General features: G+C 51.2%; 1 protein-coding gene across 4 annotated transcripts in view; it reads right to left on the minus strand.

The window, feature by feature from the left end:
- CEP290 (centrosomal protein 290) overlaps window positions 1–25,937 on the minus strand; it is a 3,224,991-nt gene that overhangs the window by 147,601 nt on the left and 3,051,453 nt on the right. For all 4 annotated transcript variants that reach the window (XM_069629332.1, XM_069629331.1, XM_069629333.1 and 1 more), the window contains one exon: window positions 21,868–22,009. In XM_069629332.1, the coding sequence (XP_069485433.1) occupies window positions 21,868–22,009 (142 nt within the window). The remainder of the gene's footprint in view (window positions 1–21,867; window positions 22,010–25,937) is intronic.

Consider the following 25,937-nt stretch of genomic DNA (forward strand, 5'->3'; position numbering starts at 1 on the left):
TGACATTATTCTGGCTACTCGAAAACTGAAATCTTCACCTTTAGTTTCCTATCCCCTTGGCTATTCTGAAAGACGTCATGTTGGACATTGCCCCCTGGGTAGCCGAGGCAATTAATCATTCCGGCTCATCTGGAATTATTTTAGCTGAACTTAAACATGCCGTTGTGACCCCCCTTCTTAAGAAAACATCTTTAGATCCCACTGTTCCGGCCAATTTTCACTCCATTTTGCCATTACCATTTTTCATGAAGCTTCTTGAATCACTAATCCTTCCTTTGATCAGTGTTTTTCTTGAAGAGTCAGTCTTCTTTGACCCTTTGCAGTCTGGCTTTCGTCTGGGATGATGCACAGAACCATGCTGGTGTCCGTTGTGGATGACCTTGCCCAACTCTCTGACCAGGGTGGGGTTGGCGCGCTGATGCTATTAGATCTATCAGCGGCATTTGACGCCGTTGACCACTCCATCTTGGTCGATCGCCTCGCCTGTGCTGGGCTATCTGGCCAGGTCCTTGCTTGGTTTATTTGCTTTTTGATAGATCGGACTGAGTCGCGCTCTCTCCTTTTTGTTCATACCCTGCTTCTCTTACTTGTGAGGTCCCCCAGGGCTCAGCCTTGTCTCCCCCTTTGTTTAAAATCTATATACAACCTTTAGTCAAGCTCATCCACTCCCACGGCTTCATTTGCTACTCCTATGCTGATGATAGGCTAATTATTGTACAGCTAAATGCATCTCAGCCCAATACGGCATCATAGCTTAGGAGATGCTTGGAGGATGTTCGCCGTTGGATGAGCGACCCCCCGCCCCTTCCGTTTCCACTCTTTGGACTCTGGCTTTTTGGCTGCTTACGTTTGGTGCTGCTCCATCCGCAGTCCCTGTAGTGAATGACTTGGGGGTGAAAATCTCTGCTTCTTTATCCAATGAAGCTCAAGTTTCGGCCATCTGTCAGGCCTGGCATCACCACTGGGACACACAGAAGATGGGAATATTTCGCTAAAGCACAAGAGGCATTAACTGCCTTCAGTGACATCCTCTAGAACGCGAAAATCTGTCTTTTTTTAAACCCTGTCCGCAGAGATTTGACGTTGAAGGCCTCAGGTTTAAAGTCGTGGCCCAGACCACCAGCCCCTCGGGACTTGGGTGCCTGTAAGTAACGCCTCCTGTAAGTTTGTATTATTCCGTGGGACTGGGAGAAATCCAGGTGTTTTCCTCCAAACTGCCTTATTTGACGTTTCACAAGGACAAAGCTATTCTGCGTACTAACCCAACCTTTATGTCTAAGGTGCTGTCCTCTTTCCATCTCAATCAACAAGTGGTTCTGTCCGTATTCTATGGCACACCGTCTCCAGCGGAGCGAACACTGCACACGCTGGATGTGTACTATGTAGCGCATACTAAGCCTTTCCATGCTACAAATCAATTGCCAAGTAAGGGCCCAGTACAGAGCACCCCTGCTCACTGGAGACGCCCAATAGGATAGTCAGGCCTTCAATCCAGAAGGAACCACTCATTACGAAGACAAAAAAAAAGGGGATTCTGGAAATGATGTGACATGACGAAAAGCACTATCGGCTGAGGCTTGCACTTCTTCGATTGTACCTGGGAGACACCACGCAACAATTGTTTTTACAGAGTACAAGACCGCATGACAAAGTGGCCGTGGTAGAAAACCTATGAGGTGACCAAGGAAGTATTCATTTTGGAGCAGTTTCGATTCTTTGCTTCCTTACCTCCAGAAAGTTGTTGACCATTGCCATAAGCACTCTCTGGATGAAGCCATCAAAACGGCCAGCACTTATTAAAGGGTAATGTATTATAAAAATATGTCTGTGTGACATAAAAGAAAAGAGAAGCAAGTTCCATAAGAAATCGATACGAACCAGGAAAACCTAGAGCAACAACAAGTCTCTGATATTCGATGAGAGGAGCCAACTGCGACCAGTACTTTGGCTAGAAGACAGGAGTCCATTGTTTTGCCTGTGGCAAACTGGGACACATTGTTCGATTTTGTCCTGACCACAAGAGGAAGGAAACTATGGCGATCGGACATCTGGAATACTACCACCTGGAAGCAACCCCAGACGCTGAGGCTACAGAGGTACCATGGGTAGAGAATACCTCCCTGATCTGATCCCAGACGAACAAGAGCCCCCAAAAGCCCCACCATGGGCCATCTGTTCCTGAGGAGAGAGAGAGACAAAAAATGTGATCTCCCTGCAAGGGCTCAAGGGAGAGCCACCATAGCCTTATTGATATGATATGGCCTTTGTAACGTGCCTATATTGGGCTCAGGGATTTAAAAAACTGCCTTACAGACAAACCTGGTCTTTCAGTAAGAGCCAGCTCCTAGCCAACTATACCAGATGATTTGTGTGTGCACATGGGAACATAGACCTCTACCCCCAAACTCAAGTAAAGAATCTATTACTGGATAAAACCCTTAAAGTAATGCTGATTGTAATGCTCAGATTGCCTGAGGGAGCAGACATTTCTATATTCGACCAATGCTTAAAGACTCTCCAGACTCTGCATGGAAAAGGTTGTCCAGCTCCAGACCTCAGGAAGATAGAAAGAGGGAAGAGGAGGGGGGGCTTCAAAGAATGGGTGGAGGTATTTGACAGGGTCAAGGTCTCGACCCTGGAAAGGGGGAGCATGGACCCCTCCCAACATGGGGTAGGTAGCCTACCAGGATGTATGCTAGAACAGATCCTACCCTAGAGGTGGGGTGATGGAGTTGGGGTGACCCCAGTGCCGGACATCCTCGAGCGGACCTTGTGTTGCAATGCTATTTTCCATCTTCCCTTGAAGTCCTTTTTCCTTCTTTTTAGAACTCCAGCATCCTGAGTTCACAGTGACCACACCCGAAAGAGCTGAAAAGGAGAAAAAGAATATCGGCTGCGAGCCACACTCCAACAACGATCACCATAACGTTGTCAAGCTGCAGACGTCACCAGGATAGGGGAGAGTGTCCAACACAGCAAAACCAAGCATCACCGAACCCACCAAATGAAACAAAGTCCAGTGAACCAAAAGGGGGTGGGGCCAGTAAAGACTTTAAAACATTTGCTGTGAAAACCCAGCCACAGACTATAGCACCGGGAAAGAATGGCCAACACTGGCAGGTGACACCAAGCACCCTTGTGAAGGGAAGGTTGTGAACATTAGGAAAGGTAGGGCTGTAATAGCTCTGCACTTTTCATGAATGAGGGGTGTCTGGGTGAAGGCAAGAGGAGAATTGGTGGACAAAGTAACCAGGCTAGTGAGACCAGTAGGTGGAGTGGAGTGGTTTGTGGAAGAGTTGGATGGGAGTGCAGGTAAGGTGTGTGAGAGAGAGTGGTACCAGGCTTGACTGAATGTAGGGATTGCGATGTATGTGCCCAAATGTGTAAGGAGCAAAGGGTGTAGGAGAGAGAGGAGTTTGAGAGTAGAAGGTGCGGTAAAGTTAGATATTAAAACGGCAGAGTGTTACAGAATGAAAGGTGATGGGAAATGAGCATGAGAGAAAGAGATAGAAGGGTAGTAAGAGAGGGAAAGTAGGCATAATAGGGGAGGTTGGGGAATAAGATGGAGGAAGCAGTAGCAAGAGTGGTGGAGAGAGAAAGGATGTGGGAGTGAGGAAGGAGTGTGAGAAGATCTGGAGGAGAGGAGAGAAAGAGAGAAAGGGAGAAGGGAGTAGCAAAAGAGAGAAGGAAGGAGGAAACACAGAGCATGGGGGGGAGATCAGGGAGAGGAGACAGAGAAATAGAAAGAGATTGGAGGGCTGTAGAAACACTATCCCAACATCACTGAAACCCACTTCAGGATCCATCAGAGTAGGGAACCCGTAGGACATGGCGGAGGGAGTAAGGCAAATAAGGCTACGATCTTTGAGCCCACATTAAAGATTAGGTTTGAACCAGACAATAGAGGTTACCTGTCAAGTCCTTCAGAACATCCTGTTAAGGACGAGGGATGCCTGGACGAGGATGAAGGGAGCACATGGAAGAACAAGGTTGAGACTAGGCACCTCATTTGTCTGGCCTTCCTACCATCATTCAACAGTTGATCCTTTGACATGTGATAATAAAATACCTAAAGAACAAATTACGTACCTCTCAGTTATGTCCTTTCTGATGAATGTCCCTCCCAAGGATTCCGTTGTCAGAAGGCACACCGCAGCTACGTGTCAGCTCTGCCCGACGCCTCTACGTGCCCTGCACAGGACATATTGGGTCAGTATATATAGATGCGCTGCACCCCGTGACCTTAGATCCACCCTTTTTTCCTAGCACTCTGACGCTGAGGAACTGAGGAACCAATGGTGTACTAGCTATCCGCCAAGAGGGGCAGTTAGGGACAGCAATGGGGAATCCATGGGAGGAACAACCATCAGAAAAACATTACACAGAGAGTTGAGTAATTTCTTCTACTAATGGACTCCTTCCTCCCACGGAATCCTCATCTATGATAGACTCCCAAAGCAGTACATGAAAATGTGGACGAGAGAGGAGAGCAAGGACACCACTTATAATTATAATTTGTTATTTATAACGTGCTTAATACCCAGAGGTTTCTAAGCGTGGACCCGGGGATCGAACCTGTGTCGCTCCGCGTCATCCTGTTTTCCAAAGCGAGCGCATTGCCCCTGAGCTAGCCTCCCGAGACCAGAAAAAACTAGAGAATTGCCCTACCAAAGCGGGCATCCTGACCAAAGAGGGAATAATTTTAAGTTACTCACCGTAGTGACAAACATACTCCTTGTCCATAGTCCTCTTTCCTCTATACTGTATGGGCCTCACTAGGGATGGGAAACAAAATTTTTCACCAGAAAAATGTGTCATCCCCTTTAAATTTAGATGTGGTGGGAGCGCTCCCCTGACTCCACCCACCAGCGACACTCCTCAGTCCCCTTTGACGCGTCGATAATATTAAGATTGCCTAATGACACAGGTTTTATTAAGGGGGAGGATGGTGGGACGTATGGAGGAAAGGGGACTATGGACTAGGAGTACATTAGTTATTAAAGTGAGTAACTTATAATTACTCCTACGTACCGTCCCCTTTCCTAGATACTGTATGGGGGATTACAACTGAATGCAGCCCCAAGGAGGAGAGTTGCCCCTCTTAAGAAAACAAATTGTTCAGAACTGCCTGGCCAAATGCTGCGTCCAACCTGGCGCTGGCATCCAAGCAGTAGTGTCTGCAGAAGGCAGAGGGAGTAGCCCACGTGGCCACCTTGCTGATAGTCTGCCATGGGACATGTCTATGAAAATCTACCGCCGTGGCCTGGGCTCTGATGGTGTGGATGTGCAAGTTTGCTCGTAAAGGCTTATGCTGCCCCTCATATGCCTCCTTGATGGCCATAACCATCCACCTAGCTATGGAAGCCTTGGATGCTTGATAACCTGGTTTTGAGCCTCCGAATGTGATTAAACAAGGCATCCGACTTACGGAAGCTCTTAGTCCTATCTAGGTAGAATCTCAGAGCACGCCCGGCAGTGCAATACCTTCTGAGCCTCATCCTTTGGGTCTGCAAAGAACGAGGGGAGCACTATCTCCTTGTTTAGATGAAAGGAGGAAGCGACCTTAGGCAGAAAGGCAGGGTGCGTTCTAAGCACCACCTTGTCCCTTGTGAAAGGCTGTATAGGGCTCTGAGGTCACCAGGGCTTGAATATCACTGATACGTTGTGCCGATATAAGGCCCACCAGCAAGGCGTCTTAATGGTAACAAGCCTGATGTCCCCGGACGCCATGGGCTCAAATGGTTTGTGACGTTAAGGTCCCAGACGGGTGTGGCTGCTTTACAGATATAATCTGGTTAGATCCGCCAGGTGTCTCTCAACCACCGGATTTGAGGATGAGAAGATATTGTCGCTGGAGTTCTTGTAGGCTCCTATGGCCACCAGATAGGTGTGGCATGTGTCCACCTGCACATCTGAATGGGCCAGATACGCTGAGAAGGATATAACATCGTCCAGCGAGCATATCAGTGGATCATTCTTTTTTTTCCACCCAGTGACAAAACCTAGTCCACTTGCTCTTCTAGTGACTCCTGGTGAAGTCACTTCTAGCCCCCTGTATGATAGCCAGGTTCTCTCTTGACAGGTGAAGATGTTTCAGCGCGACCTGTTCAGGAGCCGAGTTGCGAGGGATAACTTCTGCAGCGCAGGGTGAACCACTGTGCCCCCCTGCTGGGAGAGTAGGTGGGGAGGGCCCACAGGGAGGTGTACCCGCGGGAGATCTGCCAGATGGAGGAGTTCCGAGAACAAGGGTCTTGCGGGCCACAATGGCGCTATCAGGATGAGCTGAAGGTTCCGAGAGTCCCTGACCCTGCCGATGACCTTATGAATCAGAGGAGTGGGGGGGGGAAAAGCATCCGCATTCATGCCGTCCCACAGAAGCTGTAATGCGTCAGCCAATGAGCCCTGCCCCTGCCATGAGGCAAACTGTGGGCATCTCCTGTTGTCGCTTGTGGCAAAGAGATCCATCTGCGGGTGGCCCCATCTGCTGAAGATCCCCTGTAGGACTTCTTCGTTCAACTACCACTCGTAATTATCCATCCTCAGCCTGCGGAGCCTGTCCGCTTCCAGGTTGGAGTCCCCGGGCAGGTGCACCACTGACAAGTGAATGTTGTTCGACAGTGCCCTCTCCCAAATGTCGATCGAAAGCCTGCAGTGACCTGGTACCCCCATGCTTTTTGATGTAATACATGCAGGTTGAGCTGTCTGTTTGCATGCAGATTGATCTGTTGGTGATCATAGGGAGAAAAGCCCTGAGAGCAAGCCAGATAGCCAAAATCTCGAGCTAGTTGATGTGCTCCAGCTGCTCCTGATGAGGCCAGATTCCGTGGATGCTGTGGTTGTCCAGGGTAGCTCCCCACTCATCTAGGGACAAGTCTGTGGTAATGGTAATCTGCAGTGGCGGCTGCCGGAATGGCCTGCCTACCTGCAGATTGGCGTCCCTGCCCCCACAAGACTATGTCTTGGTGGAGATGGTGAGATATGCTGACTAGCTCCACCTGAGAGCCCTTCCCCGGATTCCAGGAAGCTGCGAAATGAAGCTGTAGCCTCCTCATCTTGACTCTTGTATCCCAGCAAGTGTGGGTACCACCAAGCTGAGGTTACTGCCCTGCTGAGAAAATGACCCGTGGCTTTTTTGATTGCTGCAATCTTGTCTGGTGAGGGAAAGATCCTCTCTGCCCTTGTGTCCCATATAAGACCCAGAAATGTCAGTCTGGGTGGGCAGGAGCTGTGACTTTTTGAGATCGATGGAAAATGCCAGGTTATTTGGGGTAAGCGTGTGGCGTAATGCCTCCAGCGATCTGGCCCTGAATAGCCAGTCGTTGAGGTACGGGTAAACGTGGTGGCCCTGCCCCCTGAGCAGGGCTGCCACCACATTCAATAGCCTTGTAAAGACCCTCGGGCCGAGTTGAGGCCCAATGGTAGAACTCTGTATCGAAAGTGAAAACCCATGATCATGAACCTGAAGGACTGATGGGGTTCCCAAATCGGGACGTGCAGGTAATCATGCTTCAGATCCTGGGAGCACATCCATTCTCCCTCGCACAAAGTCTCCGCAATGAAGGCAGGGGTAACCATCTTCAACTTTTGAAGAGGAAGCAAAAGGTTCAAGGAAGAAAGGTCCAACATAACTGTCAGACCAGCCTGGTTCTTTTTGTGTATGATGAAGATCCGGGAATAGAAGCCCCTGCCTCGCTGAGAAGCTGGGACTTCCTCTACCGCCTGGCTCACTACAAGCAAATAGATTTCTGCCAACAGAGTTGCTGTCCCAATCTGCAGGACCGGAGGGAAGGAAGGACGTAACAGAGGAATTGGTATGCGGAACCCCGTGGAGACTACTGGGAGGATCCACCGGTCCGAGAACCGTGTCTGCCAGGAATGTGCGAATAGGCCAAGCCTGCCCCGCCACTGGAGACTCGTGGATCCGGGTGGACCTGTCACAACTTCTTTCCCTCTGAGACTGGTGCTGAGGAGGGGGGCTGGAAGGAGACTTTGTTAGACGTGTTGGGCTGCTTGTGTCTATGTTGGCTCAGGGACCTGTCCGGTTGCCTGGATTGCCTCTCCTGGAAGCCCCTTAAGGCCCGATTACTGTCTGAGTGCTGTTGTGACTGGCTGCATGGCTTGGGTGTGGAATTTGTTAGAACCGGCAAGGATTTAGCTGTCTGGGAGCTATTCTTTTTTTTGTCTAATTCCTCGTCTGTTGTAGAGTGGAACAAGTCGCCCCACTCAAATGGCAGATTAAAGTATGCATTCCTGCACATCTGGGTTGAACTTTGTCACCTTGAGCCAGGCCGTCCTCCTGTCGGTGGTGATGTATATGGCTCTGCCGGAGGTGTCAGTGTGGGCCTCTGTAGATTCAATTATGTCTTGGGCCACAATTTTGGCTTCCGCCAACCCTGCCTTGAACCGTGCCTGGCTGTGGGTAGGAAGCTCTGGAAGAAAGTCTGATCTCCCGCCACAAGATTTGATTAACAACCGCCAACATGGCATCAGCGTTTGCCTGACGCAGGTGGAGCGTGGCATTGGAGTATAACTTTTTTACAGAGGACTCCAGAAGCTTTCATCCTCCTTGCCCAGAAGTGAGGAAGCAGATGCAGCTGAAGTAGACAACAGCTTGCAATACAGCGAGGCCGCTGCTATCACAGAGGAATGTGGCTGGGGGTGCACCAACAATAAGAGGGGAACCCCTTCCATCTGCCTGTATTTAGCGTCCAAACGCTTATTGGTAGGCTGGGTGGAATGAGGCTTGATCCAGCATTTTTTGGCTAGGGATTCCACATCCTTCTGGAGAGGGATGTCGGTCCCCGTGGAGGCACACATCATAAGAACTTCCACCAGGACCCCTACCTCGGGCTGTTCCGCCTGTGGTTGGGGATGCCTAGGTACTCCGCCAGACCCGCCAGCCTCTGATAGAATGCTTTAGCTGACGATGGTGTATTCCGGGTCTTCCACCGTGTCTGCCGCTGTGTCCTGCACGTCTATGGGGGCAGGAGGAGTGCTGGGCGTGGTCAGCTCTGGTGTGATGAGTGGCAGTGCCGAAGGCTGCAGAGGGGGTTCAGCTGGGGGCTGAGTTGTCATGAATGGAGTGGGCGCGGGAGCCAGTGGCTGAGCTGGACCCAAGGCCAGTACACCAGCTGGAGCCTGGGGCAGTACCGGGGGGGAGCATGTCCCTGCTTACGTCCCAGAGGATGTTGCCCATCTGTGGTGATCTCATGAGGGTGAGGAACTTCTCGAAGAACCTGTCCTCTCTAGCAGGGGCGGCTGACGGAGTAGGTGCCGGAGCCTGAGGCTGCAGTGTCCTGGGCTGCCCTTGTCTCACCATATATAGGGATACGTACCTACCCTGCGAACAGTGGGGGTAGGCCATGGACCAGGTAAAAGTAGTTGTCCAATCCCACCTGGATGCATGCTCCCCAGCCCGATTTCCGAGTCTGGCGCAGCGTCCATCTTGTCCTGCTTCATGCCATGTGCCTGAGGCATGGTGGATGATGAGCTGGGCTCAGCCTCTACCTGAACGCCGAATAGCGAAGATTGAGACCTTCCCTGCACCTCAGGTTGAGACCTGGAAGGAGGGGTGCCCTTGGCAATGGTGCCGGTAGTGCTGCGTACAGGCGCCCCTCAGACATAAGTCCGGTAGTAGGGCGATGCCTCTCGGGTTGGAGCCTGGTAAAAGAGCCAGAGCACCAGAGCACAGAGCAGTACCTGACAATTGGAAGTAGAAAAAAGAAAAACAAAATAACCTCTTCCGGGGAAGAGCGCATGGAATTACAAGGCCGGAGGCCAAACCCAGAATCATTGGTGAAAGTGGTCCGTTCCCATCGACGCAGAAAAGGAGGACTGAAGAGTGGTGCCGGTGGGCTCAGTTATTGGAGCCATGGGCATAATTTTAGGGGGGATATGGGCGTTTGTCCCCCCCAACTTTCATGGCACACCATTTTGTCCCCATTGATTTGGTGAAAGGGGACGGGACGTAGGAGTACAAGTAGTAATGCTTTGCAGATGTGTGCAGAGACGGCCATGTCACTGCCTGGCAGATGTCCAGAACGGGGACTTCCGTCTGCAGGGCCGAGGTGGCCACCACTCCTCTGGTAGAATGGGCTCAGAGACACTCTGGCACATGCCTTCCAGTCAGATTAAAGCATTCTGAGATGCAGAGAATGATCCACCTGTTTAGTAACAACACTGCTAGCACAAATACCTGTGTAACCAACAAAAAGCTGGCCATCTTTCCTAGCCTCTCTCGTCCGAGCGAAGTAGCAGCAGCTGAGGGCCCGCACAGGGTCCAGCCAATCGGCTCACTCCTCTGGCATAGAAGGATGAGGCGGAGGAAAAAACACAGTGAGATGGATCTTCTGAGAGAGATGAAAATCCGAGACCACTCTAGGAAGGTAAGAGGGCCTCACTATCAAAATCACCTTCTCCTTGGAGAGAACCAAGTAGGCAGGTTTAACAGGCAATGCCTGGAGCTCATTCACCTGTCTCACAGAAGGAACAAGTTACTTACCTGTAACTGTTGTTCTCCAGCATGGGTCTGGCATGGATTCACATGCTCATGAATATTGCCCGTCGTCAGGCCGGGAATCCTTGGCATAGAAAAAATCTGTATCAGTTTCGTTTCTGATATGTCTTTCTTAGTAGTAACCAATCACTGGTCTCTGGGTCATACTGCCCCCAGCCAATGACTGCCCTCTCCCTAAGCCACGCCTCTGGCAGCCATCCTCAGATTTGGTAGCAGGTAAAGTGGCAGTATGACCAAGTGAAGAGCCGCAGAGGGGTAGCCGGGAGGGTTCGCATGTGAATCCATGCCAGACCCATGCTGGAGAAGAACAGTTACAGGTAAGTAACTTGTTCCTTCTCCAGCATGGGGTCTGGCATGGATTCACATGCTCATGAATATAAGAATACATAGCAGTATACACATGGCCACGAGAAATGCTGTCTTCCACGACAGAAACTTCAACGGTGCCGAATGCATAGGCTCAAATGGGGCCCCCACGAGCCTGGTCAGCACCACGTTGAGCTCCCACGCCAGGGCAGGGGCCTTCACCGGCGGGAATGATCGGAACAATCCTTTCATAAATTCCTTCACCAGCCGATGAGACCACAAGGACGCCCGTCCCGTAGTTCTGGTGTTTCGTGAGATGGTGGCCAGATGTATCTTGATGGAAGCGTGAGCTAGTCCAGCCTTGGCCAATGACAGTAGGTATGGCAATACTTGAGGGGCCGTAATCCGCAGAGGGTTAATCTTCTGTGCACGGCACCAGACAGAGAACCTCTTACATTTATGTCCGTAGCACTTGAGAGTTGAGGACGCCTTGACCTTTGCAAGAACCTCTCTGCAGTCGGCTGGGATGTCGTACCCTCCATAGTGCTGCAGGAGCCAGGCCTGCAAGTTCAGTGACTGGGTTGTGGTGAAGAATGGCGCCTCCTTCTCTGGAGAGAAGATCCGCGTCCGTCGGCAGCTTGACTGGTGTGGACGCTGACAAGTCCAGAAGGTCCGGGAACCAGATCTGTCTCGGCCACGCCGGTGCGACGAGGATCATCCTGCACCGGGACCTCTTGAGCTGGTTGATGAGCCGGAGCAGCAACGGCAGCGGAGGGAACGCATAAAGAAATAGGCCGTCCCAGGGGAACGAGAAAGCATCGCCCATGCTCCTCGGCTGGGGGAACCTGCTGGCGAACCTCCGGCACTTGGTGTTCATCGCCGTCGCGAAGAGATCGATCTGGGGTTTGCCCCATCGTCGGAAGAGCCGATCCACTTGATCCTGGCGTAGTTCCCACTAGTGGCACGAGCGCAGCCCTCTGCTGAGTGAGTCGGCAATGGTGTTTTCTATTCCTGCCAGATGAACAGGCACCAGAAACATCCCTTGGGCGACGGCCCAATGCCACAGATCCTGGGCTTCCTTGGATAGGGCAGGGGATCTGGTTCCACCCTGCTTCCGGATGTAGAACATCGTGGTGGTGTTGTCGGTGAAGATCCTCACCACCTTGTCCTTGAGGGACGGAAGAAAAGACCTGAGGGTCCAGAACACTGCGCGGAGCTCCAAGATGTTGATGTGGAGTGACTTCTCCTCCGGGAGCCAAAGGCCTCTCGCGTGAAGTTCTCCGGAGTGCGCTCCCCAACCTTCCAGGGAGGCATCCGTTGTCACCGTCACCTGGTGAGCTGGGGTCTGAAAGTCTGTGCCCGCCGACAGATGAGAGCGGGTACCTCGCCACCGGATCGCCTGACGGAACATCTCGTTGAGTGGGATCCTGTCCTCGAAGCTGCCTGTCGACTGGACCCAGCGGGCGTCGAGGAACTCTTGTAAGGGGCGCATCCGAAGCCTGCAAAGGCGCACCAGATAAATGCAGGAGGACATCATCCCGAGGAGGGACTTGATAGACCTTACCCTGGCCATGTCCGTGGCCAGCAGACGCTGCACCTTGCCCAGGATGGTCCTGGTCCTTTCCTCCGACGGCGAGGCCAGCCACACCACTGTGTCGAGCTTGGTTCCCAGAAACAGGGCGACTTGCGACGGGACCAGGTGGGATTTTGGAAAGTTGATGGAGAACCCCAGGTCCGTGAGCAGCTGGACGGTCTTTGCAGTGTGCTCCACGGCGAGCTCCCTTGTCCTTGCCCGGATGAGCCAGTCGTCCAGGTAGGGGTAGACGTGGATCCCCTGCAGGCGCAGCCGCGCCGCCACCGGTGCCAGACACTTGGTGAACACCCTGGGTGCTGACTTCAATCCTAACGGGAGGGCCTTGAACTGGTAGTGCCGCCCTTGGACCACGAACCTGAGGAACTTTCGGTGTCTTTTTAGAATGGGGATGTGGAAGTACGCATCCTCCAAGTCCAACGACGACAGGAAATCGCCCTCCTCCAGCTGTCCCAGCACGTGCTGGAGGGTGACCATCCGGAACTTCTGTGCCTTGATGTACTTGTTCAGTTGTCGCAGGTCCAGGATGGGACGCCATCCTCCTGTCTTCTTTTTTACGAGGAAGTACCTTGAGTAAACTCCGGAGCCCCGAAGCCTCTTTGGGACGAGCTCGATGGTACCTTTCTTGAGCATCGCCCTTACTTCCAACGGTAGTTGAGGGATGCGATTTTCCTTCCTGGCCACTGGTGGAACGCGAGGGCACTTCTTCTGTAACTCAAGGGCGTGCCCTTGGGCCAGGGCGTCCAGCACCCAACGGTCGGTGGAGATGGACTCCGACACGCTGACGAACCTCGCCAGCCGGCCTCCCACCGGGGTGCTTCGGCGGGGGCCCGACCCCACGGTCGGTTCAATCTTGTTTGGAGGCCGCCTTGCCTCCTTGACCTCCCTATTGACGACGACGGGCACCACCTGACTTGCTGCATCCCTGTAGGCTTCCTGAGACGAAGATCTTGCCGCTTGGCGGTACGTCGAGGAGCCACTGCTGGATCCCTTGGAGGCACCTTGTCTGCCTCCGGAGCTCCAAAAGGACGGCCGTCGTTGTTGGAGCACTCCCAGTGCCTGGGCAGTCTCTGTGTCTGTCTTGATGGCCTGAAGGGTTGTGCTTCCCAAACAGGCTGTTCCCGTTGAAGGGCATGTCCAAAACCTTGGTTTGTACGTCCTGGCAGAAATCCGTCGCCTTGAGCCATCCTCGTCGTCTCAGGCAAACGCCGTTGCCCAACTGACGGAAACCGGTGTCAGCGATGTCCGTCGCCACCGTGATGGCGTGGTCCGAAGCAATCTCACCTTCCTGTAAGATTTCAAGGGCCTCAGCCCTTTTGGCGTCCGGAAGGAAGTCCAACAGAGGGGCGATTTTGAACCACAACTCCCTGTCGTAGCGGGCTACGATAGCCAGGGTGTTGGGCGTCTTGATAGTCGTCGCTGCGGATGAGGTGACCCGTCGTTCCATCGTGTCCAGCTTCCTGCCCTCGCCGTCCGGCGGGGAAGTTTATGTCGAGGCCGATGCCCCCGCAGCATTCTTCTTTGCCGCCGCCGAGATGACCGAATCCGGGGTAGGTTGCGCCCGAAGGCACAAGGGGGCGGCGTCGGGGACCCGGTACTACTTCTCGTACCGGTCCCTCTTTGCAGGCGCCGTGGCAGGGTTCTTGAGGAGGGATAGCCCCTCATCTCAGATGTCTTCAAGAAGTGGTACGGCGAGGACCGTCTTCCTTTTAGCCTCGTCCGTTGGTAAAGGAACCCTTGCTTCTTCTTCTCTTCTGGGCAGAGCTGGAAGAGCTCGGATGCCCTGGAAATCATGGCATGGAAGGATCAAATCCCGTCGGGCGGGGACGCCCGAGCAGGGGGCGATGGGGGACACGTCCCGTCGTCGTCATCTGTACCCGTCGTAGCTGTGTCCGTGCCTGTATCATCCCCGTGGGTAGTAGACCGGGGGGAAGGCAGAGCAGGCCGCAGAGGTGGGAGAGGTGGCAGAGGATGCGTCCTCCTCTTCTTATGCGGTGGACTTTCCGAAGGTCCCGGGTCTGGTTCCCCCGTCGGGTCTGGCTCAGGTAACTCCGTCGGGGGGAGGGGCAACCTTGTCCTTATTTCCGAGCAAAAGGACTGAATCGCTGACAAAATGGCCGCCGAAGTGTCCTGCGGCACCGGAAACGACAGGCGCGAGGGCTCTTGAGGAACCTCGTCGGCGACACTGTCGCCCTCGTCGGGATCCCTCCCGATGGGCTGGGCCTCCTCCACGACTTCGATGAGCTCTTCAGAGGTCGTGTCTGTATCCACGATGGCCACCTGCCCCTCCCCCTCCTTTTCCAACGAGGACTTTGTGGGGGTCTTCTCAATGGGCCTGAAAGATGACTCCCTCCACGGTGGCAGGGAGACTCTGGATCCTGAGGTCGCCTCCACTGGCGTAGCCTCCACTGGCTGAGCCAGGGCCGCTGCAACATCCTTAATCGAGGTCTTAGCAGGGTGAATTAAGGCCATCGTCACCTTCTGTATGCCTGGGGCCTTCACCTTGGGGGGAGGGTCCGAGCCTCGCTCCCCCTCTGCCGGAATCTTTGAGATCGACCGGGGCCTCTCCAGAAGCTTCGCCGGATTCTCGGACTTCCTCTTACCCGAGCCAGAGCGTTGGCTCATGGTTGATGGCACCGGGGAGAACGCGCCCTGCCTGGCAGCCAAGGAGCCCGACCGTTCAGCGCTCCCGGTGCCTGCGGACTCGCGGTGCTTGGCCTTTTGTTGGGCCCCCGTCGCCGGGGCACCCTCACAGGACTTAGAAGACCGCTCAGACTTCTTTTTCTTCTTCTCGCCTGACGGGCTCTTCCCTTCCAGCCAGTTGGCGAGACGGAGGTGGCGATCCTTCATGGTCCGCTCCGACATATTCCCACAAAACGCACAGTCCTTCTCCGTGTGCGTCCTGTCCTCATGTAGACAGTAGAGGCATAACAAATGCTTGTCCTCCTTGAACACATTCTGAAGCTGGCATCCAGGGCAGGTCCTGAACAGCTTCCCGGGCGTCGAGCTTCCTTTCTCCTTGGCCATGTCCGGGGTAGGCCTCGGAACTTCTGGAATCCTCCAAAAGCGTAACTCGACGAAATCTTCTCCCTTGAGGGGCGTAGAAAACTCTGAAACGGGTCCCCGTTGATCGGATGTTGAAACGGTGGAGTTTGAGGCTCTATTTAACCGAAAATCTCCCAAAAAAGCGTGAAAACGCAGCAAAAGCTTGAGAGCTACAGCACGAGGACTCCCAACACTTGAACGTGCGGTATAAATCTGAGGCTGGCTGCCAGAGGTGTGGCTTAGGGAGAGGGCAGTCATTGGCTGGGGGCAGTATGACCCAGAGACCAGTGATTGGTTACTACTAAGAAAGACAGATCAGAAACAAAACTGATACTGATTTTTTCTATACCGAGGATTTCCGGCCTGACGACGGGGAATATTCATGAGCATGTGAATCCATGCCAGACCCCATGCTGGAGAAGTGATCGCACGGTTGAGCAATCTTATATAACATGAATGGAGGGTCTAAAACAGAGAACCCATGAAGAATGTTTAATTTCAATAGCATGCCAGGACAACAAATGTGTGTGGAGGAAACTGCTTACACAAACCGTGCAAGAACTGCATGACAGTGGGGTTTGGGAAGAACAAATCCTGTTCCGGGGACATCTTGAAAACCAAAATAGCAGCAAGGTAAGGTATCGCTTAACGGTGCCAATCTGCAGGACTGCTTGGGCCAATGAAAGCAAAAAATCCCAAATGGGGGTTAACAGACAGGATAAAGGGTCCAGATACCTCTCCCGGGACCACGCCGAAAATGTACTCCATCAGCAGGCATGAACAGACTTTGTAGTGGGTCACGCAGCTTTAAGGAGCACATCAAGGGCGTGATCCGACAAGTCAAACTCCTTGTATTTCAGCCTCTCAGTAGCCAAGCATGAAGGTTCAGGATGCTCATGTTCGGGTGGAGAACATGTTCCTCCGATTAGGAGAGAAAGTTAACTCACCTCGGAAGGCGCCAGGCAGGGCATATGGACATTTCCAGCAACTCTGGACACCACTTTCTCCGGGCCCAGTCCTGAGTGTTCTGGATCAATGTTGTTCAGAACAGGCTCAATCTCCTTAGAACCAGCGGAATGACAGGAATTGCTAGGAACGCATAAAGGAGGTTGAAAGTCCACTCAACCGTCAGTGCGTCCACCAGAGCTCACTCCACTCACTCCAGAGGTCCCCGACGAGGAAATTCATTGGAGCAGACCTTGCACTTTCCGTTCCCATTGGAAGTAAAGAAGTCCACTTGAAGAGTTCCCCAAAAGAAGATCTCCGGCAAGCAAGTTGGTGTGTTCCAGAGACTCCGCAGGAGACCACAGACTGCTCACTGTCGGGTCCAACAGGTGATCACCCCAACCAATCAGAGATGCGTCCATCACTGGGGCCCAAGGTCGATGCAACAAAGCACCTCTCAGTAAGTTGTCTTGCACTGCTCACCACACAAGATCCTGAGCCACCTGGTCCGAGACCCGAAAAGGTCTGACATGTGGCCCTGAAACTGTGAGCATTGACATCCAAGAAGCCACTGAAGCGATCTCATGTGCAGCCTCACCTCCAATACCACTAGGATGCCAGAGGCCATGAGGTCCAGAAGGCGGAGAAAGGCTGAGGCCGGAATTTGTTACTGGGATTGGTGGACATTGACCATCCGAAAGATGTTCGCCACTCGGTCCTCAGACAGGAATGCCCTGCCCTCGGAGCTGAAGAAAGGCTGAACGGCAGGACTCTGAACTAGTAGTGATGTTGGCCCACCACGAACCTTAGGTTCTCCCTGTGTTTACAATGAATCGGTTCATGGAAGTAGGAATCCTGAAGGTCCAGTGATACCAACCAGTCCTGCAGATCGAGGGCTTGCAGGATCTGGGCTAGTGTAACTATCTTGTACTTGTCCTTGCACAGGTACAAATTCAACAGCCATAGATCCGGAAAGGGACGCAAGCCCCTGACCTTTGAAACCGGAAAATAGGTGGAGTACCAGCGCTTGCCTCGTTCTGAATGTGGTACCAGTTCTAGCATGCTCTCCGAGAGAAGCAGGCAGCTTTCCTCCAAGATGAGGAGGCAAGTTGCTGGTGTAAGGGGCGTGGTCCCGAGGACACCAAACGGATGGGAGACAGTAACCCTGTTGAACTACCTGTAACGCCCAAGCATTGGACGTGGTCATGACCAATTCCATGCTGAACAGGGAAGGTCTTCCCCCCCAAAGGGGAACTGTGGCAGAAACCTTCACAAAGGTTTGGCACATTGAGGTGCAGAGGGGACGGTGGCTGCGGCCGCTGCTCCTGTGGGGCATCTTTACCCCTGCAGTCTTCCCAGGGTGGGCTGGCCCAAACCCACTGGTGTAGCCTGAGGGATGAAAACCCCAGCCTCTTCCTGAAGATGCAGATGGCTGCTGCATGGCTAGGCCCAACTACTTCGTCATGGCCTTTGATGCTTGAAATTTCAGGAGGGAGTCACCAGCCTTTGCCCCAAACAGGTTTTGTTCATCAAAGGGTATGTCCAGATGTTTAGACTGGACATCATGCGCAAAGCCAGACGTTCTCATCCAAGAGTGCGCCTGAACACTGTACTTGTGGCCATCTCCAGTTCTAATTGTAGAATCTAGTGGGAAGCTTCTATGTCGTCTGTCACCATAGACAGGAAGCGTCCCTCATCTCCCCTTCAGAGATATGCTCAGCAGCATTCGTCACAACGGACCATAGGCCAAAAGAGAATTTCGCCCTAGTGCAATAAGCGTTTACAGTACAAAAGGGTGAGGCTGCTGACGCAAACACCTTCTTCCCCCAAGCATCCAGTCTCTAACGTTCCCTGTCAGGTAGAAGAGAGGGTAATGTGGAAGATGTCACATTGGCAGTCGCGACCTGCACCAGCAAGCTCTCTGGAGGCATGATTGGACAGAAAAAAGCTGGTGAGAGGGAGCAGTGCAATGTTTCCTGGCTAGCTCCCTGTCAAATGCTGATGCAGAAGCAGGCTTCCCCCATACCTACAGTACAAGGATGTCTACTGCCACACTGAAGGGAAGTAGTATTTCCTTCCTGGCACCCTCATCCAGGATGACCATTCATTTAAACAAATGCTTGGCTTTGACGGGGCTGAGAGCCCAGGGTATCGGCCTCCTTTGACATCAGCCTCTGTCTAGACAACTGGCCTCTTTAAGGTCCAAGGCCAGCCCTGAATGTCCTCACCCTCTTCATAGAATTCCTCCTGGAAGTCCCTCTCTTCCCTGGAGACCCAATGGTTCAAACCCAGAGGGTACCTGGCCCCCTTCCTGGTCGTAGAAGCAAAACACATCTTTAACATGTAGGGGTTTAGTAGAAGAGGATGACATTCCAGAGGTTCTTCGGAGCCCGCAGGGCTGACTGGCACCAATGACGTCAAAGACTAAGTCAGGGCTGACCCCAAGATCTAGACACCCAAAGGCAGAGTTGGGCGGAGGGAAAGCTCTTCCCTGTTCATGACCATTCATGCAAGAGTGGTCCACAGCAGGCTCGCTACCTATTGCGGAAGACGCAGTGGGTCCAGTTGGCACCAAAGTTAACATTGCCGGAGCCGAAGGTGCTGAATCATCTTTTGGTAAAATGTTTCCCATTCCTCTGTGGTGGATGATTGGGTAGAAAAGGCGCCTTATTCGGCTCCGGAGAACCTCTGGATCAGTGGCTCCTCTTTTTGAAAGAGGACGAAGAAGTATGCTGGGATCTCATGCAGTGTTGCTGCTTTTTTTTTCGGTACTTGGAGGGGACCTCATCTCGGACCGACGCTCTGTACGACCTCACCATCACCTTTTGTCTTGTGGACGAAGGTAAAAGGTTTTTCCACCTGTTTGCGGAGGGCCTTCAGGTGCACGCACTGACACGACACTCAATCCTGGGTGTCGTGTTCCTCTCCCAAGCAGTATAAACATATCCGGTGCGGATCCGAAAACCGGCATTTGTCAGCTTCAGTCCGCGCGTGGTTTGAACACTGAGATCTTCGCAAGGTTGAGTATGGCAACAGACAGCGTGTTCCTGAAGTGAACAGAGTGCGCTGTGAGAAACCTGAGGTTATTCTCACTCCTATACCCCTTGGATCCTCTGCGCAGGTGACCAGGGAAAGGCCATTGCTTTTGGATCCCGACCCTGGGCACAGAGAAGCGAGGAAGGATGACCTGGGTGGAGGATCATTGGGAACTGGGAGTGAGGTATCTTTGGGCGAGACACGATATCCCCCTTTCCCTAGTGACAACCAACCAAGCCCTTCAGCAATCTTCATTGGCTATTGTAAGCCATTTCCCCTCCTTTCTCCACAATTGACACTTGACACTACTGGGATGAAGAAGAGGCAACTTAAAGCAATGAAGACTATGCTCTTTTATCACACTAGTCCTGAGAAGAGGAAGATGCCTGCTAATGGTAGTGAAGGTCAGGCATGTCCCTTTAATGAGAGTTAGGCAGGGCTGAATAATCACCCACACCTGCAGCCTGTCATGAATGGAGCCCAACCCAGTTGCACAGGGAATCGACAGGAGAAGGACCAGGAGGTGGGTGCAGGCAGCACAGGTATGGACCGCATGGAGCAGATTAGGAAAGTTGAAGGGAGCCATGCAGGAAGGGAGCCATGCAGGAAGACTGCCCTGTTCCTTTCCATTCAACATGCTTGTTCCCCTGTGGTGGAGGACCACCGTACGAGTGTTTGAGGGTCAGGAACGGGAGCCCTGACACACAAGGAAAAAGGCTGTGTGATCTGCACTGAAGCACAAGCATTCAAAGCGACCAGTGAGGTTCTAGTGCTTGAGAAACCCAGTGCGCGTGTTTGAACTGAAGTATTTCCTGAATTACATTGTATCGGAGTGTTCGCGTGTAGCAAGAAGCGCGTTTTCGAAGGTCTCCGAACATTGAATTGCTCAATTAAAGGGAAACAAACAACTATATCTGTTAACAATACAACAAAAGGAAATACTTTGTATCAGAGTGGTCGTGTGTGACAAAGATTTTTTTTCGGAAGTCTCCCAACATCGAACTATCCAAAAGAGTTACATTTGTTCAATATTAAATAAAACGGTAATATCTTGCATCGGAATTGTTGCGTGTGGCAAGAAGCGCGTTTTGGAAGCTCTCTGAATGTTGTACTATGCATTTAAGTGAAATTAACAATTATTGAACTCCATAAGAAGGGGAAACGAACCCTAAGACAGAGGTTTAATTATTGAACACCAAATTCACTTACGACTTTGCGGTTAAACAGAACTGTGACTTTGCTACTAAACAAAAATCCAAAGGAGGAAAGAAAGTTGAAATCCATACAAATCACCACATCACATATGGTAAAAGAACAGGCAAACAAAGGATACTGAAGCCTGATTTACAATGACATTTTCAAAAGGTGGGAAAGCTACACACTTATTGAACTATACATTTGAAAACCAAAATCAAACTATAGAAGACAGGGACATTTTGAGTTTCTTTTGGAATTGTGGCTTTTGAACCTTGGGGAAGGGAACCCAGAGTCCTGATTGGAGGCCTTTCATTTTAACGTCATTTACATTTTGTGATTTCGAACTTGGGGAAGGGAAACCAGAGTCCTGAAGAGACCATTACATTTTAATTCTCAGAAAGGGAATTTTGAGACTTTACTTTGTTGAACTGTTTTACACTTGGGGAAGGGAGCTGCAAGAGAGCTGCGAGCTGGAAGAAGCTCAGGATGTTGTGTTGAGCACCGTTTTCTTTTTGGTTGCTGACATTCCTACAAATGTGTAGTTATAGTTGCGAGGACAAGCATAAGTTTTAGACACAGATTCCTAAGTTGAACGCTTTCACTTAGACTTTCCTTAGTTTTATTTAGGTAGGGAAATCCCAACTTAGAATATGGTAAGTTAGGCCTTTTTCCATCCTGACATTTAAAATAATAAACATGGTTATTTTGAATTCGGAATCTGTTGTCTGTGTCCTTCTTCATGATGCCTTCAAAGCACGGAAAAAAGGAGCTATGGTCATGGGGCACAGCGCCTCCATATATACTGCCTCCGATGTCACGTCCGGCACAGGGGGTGCCTAGAGGCATCCGGCACAGCCATGCCAGTGCCATGCTGTGCCCCCTTGCAGCAGAAAAGTTTCCAAAGAACAGCAGCGCTGTGGATAGGTGATCATATATGCGGAATCCATGAGAGGAAGGAATCCATTAGAACTTCATATTTGGGTCCTCGAGATATTGAAGCCATCTGTGACACTTAACAGTGAATAGTTGAATGCAGTTGTATTAAAAAATGTCATACAAACACAATATTATAACTCCCACTCCTAGTAATATCCTTGTTGCTAAACTTACCCTGTGACAAATCAACAGGATCATGGATGTGGAACGAGTGGAACGTGATAACTGGACAGAAGAAAGGCAACAAGGTAGTTTACTACACAACAAGAGAGCTCACATTAAAAATTGTACATACCTGCTCTTTTAAGTCTTGCAAATTAAGCTCCAATTTCTTCTCACGCTCTGTGGATTTCCTTAACAGTAATTTCAGATCCGCTATGCTTTCATTTTTCTTCATCAGATCGGTTTCCATTTCCTTTATCTTAGCTTCATACTTCCTGTCAACAAAAAGCAGGCATCAATAAGAAAACACTGATTATACGTTTAGCAAAAGTACCATATTTGCCATTATGAAGGGTTACCTGCAGTGAACGGTTTAGTTTACTAGGCAAGACTCGGCTCCCATCTCTTGGAATGCTTATGCCACCTATAAGTAGGGCCTTAAGCTGTGCCATGACAGTTAATGTTTGATGTAAGAAAAAACATGGTGTTTCACAACGCACTAATTGTGAGCTCTATCTTTTGGACCACAACATGCTTTATTGATTTATTCTTGAGCTGACTAAGACTGAAGAAAGCCAGGTGTTGCACATACATTCACATCAGAAGCACAACAAGCAGAGAATGACCAGTCAAATTTGCAACAAAACAATAAAAAGAAATGTACATATTAAAAATGTAAAACATATGAACCCGAAGACTCAGCGATACAGCTGGGCAAACCTATTCTGGAAAAATGTTGCTAAAAGTTTAAGTTACTTACCTATAAGTCTTGTTGTCCAGCATGGGTCTGGCATGGATTCACATGCTCATTAATAGTCCCCGTCGTCAGGCTGGGAATCCTCGGTAAAAGAAAAAACTGTTTCACTTTTGCTTGAAAACTGTATTTCTCCTCTAAACCAATCACTGTCTTCTGGGTCATACTGCACCCATCCAATGACAGTACGCTCCCTAAGCTCCACCCCTGGTGGCCATCTTCAGATTTGGTAAGCACGTAACGTGGCAGTATGAACTAAGAAGAGCCACAGAGGGGAAGGAGGGAGGGTTCGCATTGGGAATCCATCCCAGACCCATGCTGGAGGTAAGTAAATTAAACCTTCTCCAGCATGGGGTCTGGCATGGATTCACATGCTCATGAATAAAGATTACACAGCAGTACAAATACACAACCACGGTAGGTGGAAAGGCTCAACAGAACCAACAACATTTACCCCTGGAACAGGCTCATCTCAAGAGAACATGTTGTGTAACACTGCTTGGCCGAGCCGGGATTCCTCCCTGGAATCCCTGTCGACGCAGTGAACCTTGTGAAGGTGTGCGTGGACCTCCATGTAGCAGCCCTGCAGATGCCGAGCAGGGACACACCAGAGAGAAACACTGTCATTGCAGCAATGGCTCTGGTAGAGTGGGCTCTTGGCTGGCCTGGAAGAGGTCGGTTAGCCAGACAATGGCAGTACATGATGTAGCCAGAGAGCCACCCGGAAACGGAAGCCTGAGACAAGGTCTTTCTGTGATTCACAGGCCCAAAGTCGACAAACAACTGAGAAGTCTTCTGGAAATTCTTCATACGTGCCATGTAAAACACGAGCAACGTCCAGCGAATACAAGGTCCTTTCCGCTGATGACGACGGATTCAGGAAGACGAGCAACACCAAAGGCTTGTTGAGGTGGAACTCCGACGGCACCTTAGGCATGAAGGTGGGGTGTGTACACAGTACCACCCTAGTAGCGTGGAAGGACAAGTATGGCTGTTTGCAGGACAGCGCCTGGATCTCCTGACCCACCAGGCTGAAGTTATTGCCACAAGGAATTCTGTCTTCTACGAGAGAAGCTTGAGCAGGGCCTGATGGGAACAGCTCAAGGGAGCCCCCATGAGCCCAGCCAAGACCACATTAAGTTTAAGTTCCCAATCCGGGGCAGTAGTCTTCAACGGAGGAAAAGTCCTGGAGAGGCCCTTGAGGAACTCATTGATGAGTCTGTGCGAGGAAGGCCTACCAGGAGTCCTGATTTAACAGCATATGGCTGTCAAGTGAAACTTGTTGGATGTGTGAGCCAGACCAGCCTTGGACAAGGAAAGCAGGTATTGTAGGAGCTGTGGGGCTGTAACACGCAGAGGATTATTTTTCTGAGCTCGGCACCACTCAGAGAAACACTTCCACTTATGGCCGTAGCAAGTCAACGTTGAAGAGGCTCTGGCCTTGGCCAGGATGTCCATACATTCCGCAGGTATAGAGTAATGTCCAAATTCTAGGACTGCAGGAGCAATACCGGGTCGTGATGTAGAATCGCCCCTCCCTCTCGTGGCCACGCCGGAGAGATAAGTATCATCTTGCAGTGACATAGTCTGGGTATATTGATCACTCGTAGTAGAAGTGGGAGTGGAGGGAAAGCATACAGGAAAAGTCCCTCCCACAGGAACGAGAAAGTATCCCCCATGCTCCTCGGCTGTGGGAACCTGCTGACGAACCTCCAGCACTTGGGAGTTTGCCGCAGTTGCAAAGAGGTCGATCTGGGGTTGACCCCATTAGTGGAATAGAAGATCCACCTGATCCTGGCAAAATTCCCACTCGTGGCAAGAATGTAGCGCCCTGCTGAGCCAGTCTGCGATGGTGTTCTTAGTGCCCGCCAGGTGAAAAGGGACGAGAATTATGTTCTGATGAATGGCCCAGGGCCACAGATCCTGGGCCTCCCTGGAGAGCACGTCCTGCCCTGTTCCCGGATGTAGAACATGGTAGTGGTATTGTCCGTCAAGATCCTCACCACGTTGCCCCTCAGCGATGACAGAAAAGACTTGAGGGCCCAGAAGAAAGGCCAGAGCTCCAGGACTTTTGCGTGCAACTTTACAGTGTGAGCTCCCCAACCTTCCAGAGAAGCGCTTGTGGTGACGTTGTCCTGGCAAGGAGGGACTTGGAATGGGGCCCCTTGCGTGAGATGAGAGCGCACACCCCACCACTGTATTGCTCATCGGTACTCCTCATTGAGGGCGATTTTGTCCGTCCAGGATCCCAAGACTTGTAGCCACCTTGCATCTAGAAACTCCTGGAGAGGCCTCATCTGTAGTCTGCAAAGGAGGACGAGGTTGATGCAGGAGAACATCATGCCCAACAGCATCCTGACAGCTCGCACAGTAGCAGCCCGTGCCGAAGACAGGCACTGCACCTTCCCTAGAATGGTTACTACCCACTCTTCCGAGGGACACACCAGGAAAGTCTGCGTGTTGAGTCGGGCTCCCAGAAACAGGACATTCTGCGATGGCTCCATGCAAGACTTTGGATCATTTATGGAGAATCCCAGATACGTCAGCAGACGCACGGTCCTCGCCATGTGCTGGCTTGCCAGAGCATGGGAGCGGAATCAAACCAGCCAATCGTCCAGGTAAGGGTAGACATGGATGGCTTTCAGATGAAGATGTGCTGTCAGCGGAGCCAAGCACTTTGTGAAGACCCTCGTGCCGATTTCAGGCTGAAGCGAAGTGCCTGGAACTGATAGTCTTGCCCCTGGAACATGAACGGCAGGAACTTTCAGTGCTTCCAATTGATGGGGATGTGGAAGTAGGCCAGGGACGTCATTTAGGGGTCGCAAGGTCTGCCTTGCTACCCCTAAACAAATAGTTTTATTTTGAAAACAAACGTTTTTTTTTTTTTTTATTGTGGCTCCTGGGCTGTGGCTAAAGGAATATGGCCCTTTGTTTCTGGATTGGCTAATTTTCTGATAGCCATAGCCAGTACAATAGCTCAGTGGATTGAGCACTGGCTGCTGCACTGTGTGTGTGATATGCAGATTGCCGGTTCGACTTCCGGCAAGGTCAACTCAGCTTTCCATCGGGAGGATAGCACAGGGCAACGTGCTCACTTGGAAGCAAGACTTCACGGAGCAACACAGGTTCGATCCCCGGGTCTGCGCTCAGAAACCTCTGGGTATTAAGCACGTTATAAACAACCTATCATATCATATCATATTATATCCTGCTGAGGTTGATAAATGAGTACCAACACAGGTTGGGTGATATTGTATGCATATTTGTTCCATATGAAGCGCTCAAGCATAAGTGCTACATAACACCACATTATCATCATTTGGCCTTCGATGTCTGCTTGCTTTCACAGTCATTTGGTAATATGAGCCTATACGTGCTAATATTAATGATACATATGGTGATCCATTCTTGTATGAAAGGTATATCACTTTACATTGATATTGTAACCA

This window comes from Ambystoma mexicanum, chromosome 12 (genome assembly GCF_040938575.1).
Source record: "Ambystoma mexicanum isolate Mex_15411 chromosome 12, UKY_AmexF1_1, whole genome shotgun sequence".
In the NCBI taxonomy this organism is placed as follows: domain Eukaryota; kingdom Metazoa; phylum Chordata; class Amphibia; order Caudata; family Ambystomatidae; genus Ambystoma; species Ambystoma mexicanum.